The sequence below is a fragment of the Clarias gariepinus genome, chromosome 8 (assembly GCF_024256425.1).
Source record: "Clarias gariepinus isolate MV-2021 ecotype Netherlands chromosome 8, CGAR_prim_01v2, whole genome shotgun sequence".
NCBI lineage: Eukaryota > Metazoa > Chordata > Actinopteri > Siluriformes > Clariidae > Clarias > Clarias gariepinus.
The window spans coordinates 38,362,388-38,372,500 of NC_071107.1; the positions used below are offsets into that span (position 1 = coordinate 38,362,388).

The 10,113-nt window shown below is 40.1% G+C and overlaps 1 protein-coding gene across 1 annotated transcript in view; it reads right to left on the reverse strand.

The window, feature by feature from the left end:
* Nucleotides 1-1,520: 1,520 nt before the first annotated feature.
* The window catches only part of tspan14 (tetraspanin 14), a 12,630-nt gene continuing 4,037 nt past the window's right edge, over nucleotides 1,521-10,113 (reverse strand). The window contains exons 7-9 of the mRNA XM_053501387.1: nucleotides 8,119-8,172; nucleotides 3,706-3,816; nucleotides 1,521-2,902 (exon numbers count right to left, since the gene is read on the reverse strand). Of these exons, the coding sequence (XP_053357362.1) occupies nucleotides 2,837-2,902; nucleotides 3,706-3,816; nucleotides 8,119-8,172 (231 nt within the window). The 3' untranslated portion in view covers nucleotides 1,521-2,836. The remainder of the gene's footprint in view (nucleotides 2,903-3,705; nucleotides 3,817-8,118; nucleotides 8,173-10,113) is intronic.

Sequence of the window (10,113 nt, forward strand, 5' to 3'; positions counted from 1 at the left end):
CCAGGGTTCGATTCCCAGCCAGACTCGACTCCCATCTCTGTGTGCATGGAGTTTGCATGTTTTCCCCGTGCTTGGTGGGTTTCCTCCAGGTATTTTGGTTTCCTCCCACAGTCCAAAGATATGCAGGTTAGGCTAATTCGTATTTCCAAATTGCCCGTAGTGTGTGAATGGGTGTGTGAGTGTGTGTGCCCTGTGATGGATTAGCACCCTGTCCAGGGTACCCCGCCTCATGTGTTAAGCCTCTTGGGATAGGCTCCAGGCCCCTGCAACCCTGAATACAGGATCAAGCGGTATAGATGATGAGTGACTATGACCTAGTAGTCTTGTGAGCATATATACACTCACCTAAAGGATTATTAGAAACACCATACTAATACGGTGTTTGACCCCCTTTCGCCTTCAGAACTGCCTTAATTCTACGTGGCATTGATTCAACAGGGTGCTGAAAGCATTCTTTAGAAATGTTGGCCCATATTGTGGGGAGCATCTTGCAGTTGATGGAGATTTGTGGAATGCACATCCAGGGCACGAAGCTCACGTTCCACCACATCCCAAAGATGCTCTATTGGGTTGAGATCTGGTGACTGTGTGGGCCATTTTAGTACAGTGAACTCATTGTCATGTTCAAGAAACCAAATGATTGGAGCTTTGTGACATGGTGCATTATCCTGCTGGAAGTAGCCATCAGAGGATGGGTACATGGTGGTCATAAAGGGATGGACATGGTCAGAAACAATGCTCAGGTAGCCCGTGGCATGTACATGATGCCCAATTGGCACTAAGGGGCCTAAAGTGTGCCAAGAAAACATCCCCCACACCATTACACCACCAGCCTGCATAGTGGTAACAAGGCATGATGGATCCATATTCTCATTCTGTTTACGCCAAATTCTGACTCTACCATTTGAATGCAATCTTATTTTTTTTTAGTACTTTATATATATATATATATATATATAAGTGTGTGTGTTTTGTCAAAGAAGACACAGCAGTATGAAGATGTTCTTTCGCAAGTGAAACATGACGTGGGAAGCATCATATTTTTCGGGATGCATAAAAATATACAATACGTGTTGGCAATTTATTCGGTACTGAAATATACTTATATATTCATAGACTGTTAAAGTAACATTATATCTACAATTAAAGTTAACATGTAATCACACAAATATGAAAAAACTACTACACTCACCGCAAGATCCCACTAGTAGCAGCATGGATTTATGGCCATTCCGCAAAATTAGAGAAAGCTGCGGAATATTTTGTTTGTGCATGCACAGTGAGCGTATGTAGGACGGATTCACAGGTAGGATGAATTTATAGAAAACTGACTGAAAATCAACTGACTAAAAATCCCCCCCCCCTTAAAAAAAAAAAAAGAAAGAAATCAGTAACGGGGCAAACACTTTTTCACACCACTGTATGTACTTCACATTTTCTAGTTTTTTTCTTTTTTTTTTTTTACATGGAACGGCATATTACCACTACAACTGTTGGAAACTTTGCAATAAAATCCCACATCAGCAAAACTGCAGCTTTTATTCACATATAAAATATAATATTTCAGTCCAAAAGTCGCTTTAAAAATACCCTCAGAAGTATACATTTCAAACAGCAGTAAGAAATAAACAGTGAAGCAAGTTAGAAATTAAACATTCGTTAGGTAACACTATGATAAACATTTTATAATGGCACAGAGTTTAAACAGTGCAGTACATTTTAAAATATTTTGAAAGAAAATATTAGGCTTAATAATTCTGTGTAATGTTTCTATAAAAGGCAACTGGCAGAAATAAGGAACAGTAGGGAGAGACCCTGGGACTCGGACCACAACACAAACGCTTTACAATGATCTGTAATTCACATGCTCTCTTACACAAACACACACAAACACTTTTCAGAATCAAATTTCAAGAAAACACAAGTTTAAGCAAGAAACTGAATAAAATGTCCTGTTGGTTATTGTTATATTCACACACACACACCGACCTGAGCACTTTATAAGGAACGCATGTAATGAGCTGAAGGGCACCGAGGCAACATTTGAAAAAACTAAACTCCTGCAGGTTTGGGTCAACAGGGCGGGGCAATGTTCACATCAAACACCAGAATAAGGGAAAGTGTGATTTTAGCGACTGACTGTAGCGGGGTTGCTGGGCTTAGAAGGGCTTTAATGCCTCTGTCTCTCTCCGTCTTTCTCTCGTCTGTCTGGGCGCGGGCACAGTGTGAGTGTGTTCATCGCCTCATGGCACCTCAGTCCGTGCTCTTTAGATCTTTGGAACGCGAGAGAACACAAGACTCTCAGCGTGACCGTGAAACACCTGCAGGAACTGTGTGACGTGATCGAAGAACCCACGCCATGAAGAACCGAGGCTGTTCACAGAGCAAAGGACGAGCCAGCCCAGTGTTCCTAATAAAGTGCTCAGGGAGGAAAACCTTACACACACACACACACACACACACACACACACACACACACACACACACACAATCTAATAATCGCTTCCGTCTGAAGGGTCCCTGTTAGAAGCTTTACGCACTGATCAAATGTTTTCACATTTTTCTACAACATCGCAAAAACTTTAAACTCTAATTATTACAAAGCAGATTTAAGACCTGAGAGTGAAAGTACAGTTACAGTCGTTACACTGCGAGTGTTACACACACTGCTTCAAAGGCACTGCAGAGACGAATCCACATTCAACACACACCAGAACATACAAGCTGTCTCTCCTTTACACACACACACACACACACAGATAGAAAGAAACTGAGGGAAATGAATGAATCGAGTCAATGAGTTTGTATTCTCTCGTCATCTCTTGGTCTTCATGGGTTAGTAATTAAATCTTACTTTTTCAATGTCACTGATCAGATTCCGAGCCAGAAAAATCCCCACCATCTGAAACACACACAGTTACATACTGCACATTTATACACAACACACAAATACAAAAAAAAAAAAATCTCCCAGAGTTACCAACTTTGATTGGATCACCGTGTGACCCCACAGAACTCGATTGGGCGACTAAATATTTAGAGTTGACGTTCCGTTATACCTTAGATAATGTAGCTCCAGTTAAAAGAAAAATTATTAGAGATAAGAAATTTGCTCCCTGGTATAACGATCACACGCGCACTTTAAAACAGACCGCTCGGAAATTAGAACATAAATGGCGTCAAACTAAATTACTAGTATTTCAAATAGCATGGAAGGAGAGCATCCTGAACTATAGAAAAGCTCTTAGTGTAGCTAGATCAACATATCTCTCCACTCTTATAGAAAATAACAAAAATAATCCTAGATTCTTATTTAATGCTGTAGCCAAATTAACCAGAAATAAGACCACTGCAGATCAATCCCTGCTATCCGTTATCACCCAGATGAGGATGGGTTCCCTGTAGAGTCTGGTTTCTCTCAAGGTTTCTTTCTAATATAATCTCAGGGAGTTTAGGGAGGGCCTCTTGTCCATCAGGGACGATCTGATCATTTTAATTCACACACATTCACATTTTATACACACTTCCATCATTTTCTTTCGATTCTGTTCAGCTGATTTGCGACAAAAACAATTGTTAAAAGTTCTATAACAATAGAATTGAATTGAATTACTCCATGACATTGACAGAATTAAACATTAGGAAACTAAAACACTTTACATACATGTGGTTTGTGTGTGTGTGTGTGTATGTGTGTGTGTGTACCTGTAACAGTGAGATGACTATGAACACTCCTGCTACGATGTAGATGTTGCGCGGAAGCCATTCTTCAAGAGCAGTAACACAGCCTTTTGCATAGATCACACCGTCCCACTTCTGCACGCGCACACACACACACACACACACACACACTTCTTACAAACACTGTGGCTATATATAGGACTGAACTTAATTGTGTGTGGAGTTTCAGGTCCAGCTCCACCCTCGGCCCCTGTGCTGCCCTGTTCCCCCACAGGGGGGAGCTCCAGTACATCTGTGTATTAGTACACTCTACATGAACAGCTGCAGTGAGCGCAACGCTGAGGGAGTGAACTCTTATCACACTTGGGGAGACTCCAAAATGATATTTTATTTTCACATGAATAGTAGAGACGCACCAGTCGATCAGTCAGTGAGTGGAACGGTCTGGTTTTTACACTGATCGTCCGTGACTGATCTGCCCCAATATAACCCATTCACAGAGTGCACAAGCTTCTGAGTGCTGCAACAAAAACACTTTTATGGCATTACATTATTAAAAGTTAAAGTGCCACGGCAACAGTAAAGCATCCTGAGAGCGTACATGTGTGGGGTCCAGTGCTTTCTAATGTATTGCCTAATCACAGGGCAGAATGAGAGTTATACATAGAACTAGAATGTCAGCACTACCCGTAAAGAAATTAACCTGAACCAGAAAGAGATTTCATTACTGACTACTCAGACTGGGAGTCACAGTCACCTCCCGATATTCTACGACATCATAATACCTCGGTGCCAATTCGATTATAACTGCGATTCTGTATCTCAACTTTTTTTTTTTTTACCAGTTGAGACATACCCCAATGATTTTATACCTCATTTTTATTCAACAGCCTTACTACTGAATTAATCATAAATTTTAAATAAATCTTCTATAAATTTTCTTTTCATTTTGTGAAGCTGCTGTGAGACAATGACAAAATCATGAGTAAATAAACTCAGCCTGTTCCTTTAAACATTAGTTTTCTTACTTAAAAACACTACAAACTAACTTTAAATACAAGATTAATATTAAACTTTAAGGGGACGCTGTGCACGCCACTGAATAAGATGGCAGGTTGAGTGAGAAGGCTCCGCACAATTTTGCACTAAATAACCTTTTGAACCCATTTTAATACTACCTGCTGAACTCTTTCTTCAATTGTAGTCGTCTTGGACACAGTCAGACACTTCCACCTAAAGACGTGGTCCCTCAAAAGTGAAAACCAACAATTCACCACTAACAGCAAAGTAAGGTGACTAGGCCTGCTGGAAGTATGGCGGACCTGTCAGAGTTATTAGCCAAGCTAAAGTCACTTCGTTCTGCATTTGGCGGATTTGGCTCAAAGTTGAACAGTATAGATGACTGTATTGGTAAGATGGCTAGTTAGGTTGCTGCCCTAGAGAGCACTATGTCAGAGGTGAAGCAAAATGTCCCCTTCAACATCACACGGCTAGAAGTGGAAAACCGGAATGGGCTGGAGGGGGAACGACTAGGGGAAAAAAAAGTGATCTAGCTAGTGCCATGAAACGAATTAAACACAGATGACTTGGAGAAACGGAGTCGTACAAAAAACTTGCAGCCGTTTGGCCTTCGGGAAGGAACAGAAGGCAACCAGCCATTACTGCAGTTCGTACAAAATATGCTGCCACGCTGGCAGGAACTGGGCGCCGATAGTTCTCTCATTTTGGAGGGAGCCTACCGAACTTCGGCATCGGCAAAACCCAGCCAAAACAGAGCGGTTATCATCAGATTTTTAAAATATCAATAACGAAAGCTTGTTTTTCCCTCCATTAAACAACGCAATATCACATTCAAGAGAAAGAAACTTTTACTTTAACTTTAACAATAACTTTAATTTTGAAATCAGACAAACCTCTCACTGAATGCTCTTCCTACAGACTAATAAGCCTTCTAGGGTCAGATAAAAATATTATGTAAAGCTTTAGCAAAGAGATTAGATCCTTACATTCTAAATTTGGCTCATAACGACCAGAACTTTTTTGCACAAATACGGCAAGGATTCCATAACATAAGAAAAGTCCTTAACGTAATTTATGTAAAATCAAATGCCAAAGATAAAGCACTGTTGTCATTAGACGCTAGACAAGCCTTTGATCGAATAGAATGGCCATACTTATTTAAAGCTCTGACCAGATCCGGACTTGGACAGAACTTTCTCAAATGGATTCAAATTCTTTACACTAACCCAATAGCCAACATAAGAACGAACCCTCTTTCACCGATGTTATTTATATTGGCCACAGAACCTTTAGCCATGGCGATAAGGTCTCAGATAAACATATCTAGTATTCAGATCAGGGACAGGAACATATCTTAATATACTGATCATATAATCCTTTTTTTTAACAAACCAATCTGTCAGCATTCCAAATTTAACACATATGATTGAACTGTGTGGGAGATTTTCTCGATATAACTAACAGAAAATCTTCAATATCATTTCTGAATAAAGAGAAAAGAATTAATCCAGTCATAAAAACTCAATTTACTCTCCGAGTGGCGCAGTGGCAAAGTGCTCGCCCTATCATCCGGAGATCGCTGGTTCGGTTCCTGGCTGTTTTCCTCTCACAGCCGGAGGCACAGAGAGCTGATTGGCCGAGCTCTCTTGGGGGGAGGGATGAGAGGTACTTGCGCTTCCACATTAATCACGGCTCTACAGCCAATCAGGGGCGTCTGTGAGCTCGCGCGAGCGGCTAGCGCTTTCCTTAGAGTGTGTTACTCCACCCCCAACGGTGCGTGAGCGAGCAGTTCGAAAAGATGCGGTCGGCTGACGTCACGGGGTTCGGAGAAAACACAGGATAGTCTTTGCCCTCCCGACTGAGTGGTAGTAGTAACCTTAATGTGGGAGCGCCCTAGTGACGGGGAGGAATTGGCCACGACTAAATTAGGGAGAAAATTGGAAAAACCCAAAAAAATTATTAGGAAAAAAAATATATGTACTAACACAAAGACGGGATTCACTTATTTGTGCGTTAAAATTACCCCTTAAATTGAAATGACGGTTCCTTTGAACTATGACCCACTAGTGAGTAAAACAAAGGAGTTATTGGATCAATGTGTGATGATGCCCTTTTCAATGATAAATGTAATTAAAATGAATATTTTACAGAAATTTTTATACCTCCTCCAAGCAATTCTCTTCCTTTACCAAAGGTATGTTTCAAAGAGCTGAATCGAAATTTTTGCAAATTCATATGAAATAACAAAAACTCTATAGACTGAGGCCTAGGTTGTTATACCAGCCTTATGAAAGGGGAGGACTACGGCTCCCAAACGTGTTATTGTATTGTTGGTCTGCTCAGCTCCTCTCGACGGGGTTTTATTTTGTCACGGAGGATTTTACTGCGTGGGTGAATATTGAGCAAACATCAATAAAAAACCTTCCATTAAATCTATATCTATACTCCGCTAGCCCAAAACCGCAAAAAAAATACCTGAGTACACAACACATTAAGGATACCCCTTCCATTTGCTGATTCTCGCCCATTTGGAGTAATACATACTTTAAAGCAGGAAAAGCAGATGCTGGTTTTAAAATTTGGGCAGACAAAGGGATAAGGAAAATAGGAGATCTTTATACAAGTAGCAACCTTCTTACCTTCGAGCAGCTCAGTCAGATGTGCAATATTCCCAGAAAACAGCTTTTTTAATATTTACAATTAAAACACCAAACAATCCAAACATAAGAATCTGATAACTGAACCACCATTGTCTCATCTGGAAAACCTTACTTTGCTAAATATTAAAGGGAAAGGCCAGATTTCTATTTTCTATACAGCTTGAATGTCTCTTCCAGATACATTAAATGTACAAGAGGAAAAGGTACTCGTTTTTACTGTGTATGGGACTGATCAATAACAAAATATAACAAAATATTTTAAGTTTGTTATGTGCACATGACTTTTTATTAATTTCATTTTATTTTGGTATTATTAGTATTATTATAATAAAAAAAATTTTTTACTATTATTGTAGAGTGGAACCTCGGATTGCGAGTAACGGGTGTTGATTATACCGGTAAGAGACGAGCACTAAGACCCAGCAGGGAAGAAGATTACCCACAATTCCGCAGCACAAGAGAGAGAAAAACCATTGGCTCTGTTGCAGCACTTAGAAGAACCGGTTCAGTCCAGTGTGATTGGTTAGGTCTGATCCAACTGAAAACCAGCCAGTTCTGGTCACTGACTGCTTCATCAAAGTGTCTCGATTATATATTTAATAAATTATTTTATTTTCAGTCAGTTAGTGTGGTCAATCAAAACATAGAAAAAAAAAATATTGATTCATAATCAATTAATTTTTACCCACAATATGGTGTGTGTGTGTGTGTGTGTGTGTGTGTGTGTGTGTGTGTGTGTGTGTGTGCGCACTCTTACCGCACGGACAGATTCCCTGATGTCATAACCACACTGCGTGTTCACTACTGTGTCCTACACACACAAACACACACAACTTAGCCAGTGATCTTTCTATGAACATTCATTAATCATTAATGATACACAGTTCAACATGCACCACTCATGTCTACTTTATTTATCAGCCAATCAGAAGTCAGCAGCACAAAGTATGACATTTAAACATAAGATCTGGAGAAACGTAATCTGTGATTAGTCCTGTGGTTGTTGGTGCCAGAAGAGGAACTTGAGGTTACACTAGACAGACTCTACCAATGTGAAACTCCTAGCATCATCATCATCACACCATCACCACCATCATCATGACATCACCATTATTATCATCAAGACACAATCACACCACCATCATACAATCAGCATCATCACACCACCTCTATCACACCATCACACTATCATCATTACACCACTATCATACAATCATCATACCATCTTCACACTACTATCACCATTAACACCATCATCACACCACCTCTATCACACCATCATACAATCATCACCACCATCACACCACCATCACACCACCATCACACCACCATCATAACCACCATCACATAATCACAACACCATCATACAATCATCATCACACCACCACCTGATCATCACACCACCATCATCATCACACCACCTCTATCACACCATCATACAATCATCACCATCATCACACCACCATCACACCACCATCACACCACCATCACATAATCACAACACCATCATACAATCATCATCACACCACCACCTGATCATCACACCACCATCATCATCACACCACCTCTATCACACCACCTCTATCACACCACCTCTATCACACCACCTCTATCACACCACCTCTATCACACCACCTCTATCACACCACCTCTATCACACCATCATACAATCATCACCATCATACAATCATCACCATCATCACAACACCATCACACCATCATCACCATCATAACCACCATCACACCATCATCACACCATCATATCATCATCATCACACCATCATACAATCACACCATCATACAATCATCATCATCACACCACCACCTGATCATCACACCACCATCATCAACACGCCACCATCATCAGTAGGGCGGCACAATTCTTATCAGTGAATCAGGATTTTTCTTCATTGGAATTGAGGTCACGATTCTGTTTTTTTTCTTCCAACAAAAAACATTGACTAGACTTAAGGAAAACAAAGTGTTGTCTGCACAGGACTTTCAACTGCCTTGTATTAAAATAAGTCAGCTCTCCCTGTTTTAGTGTAAATAAAGTGAAAAGTTGTTAAATAGAATATTAACAATAATACATTAAAATAATAAGTGTGCATTTTGGACACTCCGATAACTACAGAACATCAATGTGTTAGTTTATATTATTATTATGATCATTATTATTATTACTATTTTTATCAGTATAAGTAACATTATAACATTGTAACAGTGTTGTGTAGTTTATAATTAAACATATAGTTTACAGTGTGGAGTTTATTGTTGTCAGAGGGTTTACTGCTCAATCTTAACACACTGTAATGGCTCGAATCAACACGCCAGGTTTCATGATCTAATACTTTAAGTTACAGTCCAATTAGAACCGCACGTGTCTGTCTCTGATCAGACAGTAGTGTGTTTTAGTTTTTAGCATGTGTGTGTGTGTGTGTGTGTGTGTGTGAGAGCGAGACATCTACATCTAAGCATTTGGCAGACCCTCTTATCCAGAGCGACTTACATTTTTTTATTTTATTATACATCTGAGCAGTTGAGGGTTAGGGGCAGCGCTCAAGGGCCCAACAGTGGCAACTTGGTGGTTGAGGGATCCGAACTTGTGCCGTAGCATGTTTAGCTCCGCCTCCTTGTTACACATCATGTGACTGACTGAATGTTGTAAAAGAGGAAGAGATGAGACATGATTGAGTTGTGTAACTAAATAATTTGTTATTTGTTTTGTGCTACACTGAGTAAAACCAGTGAC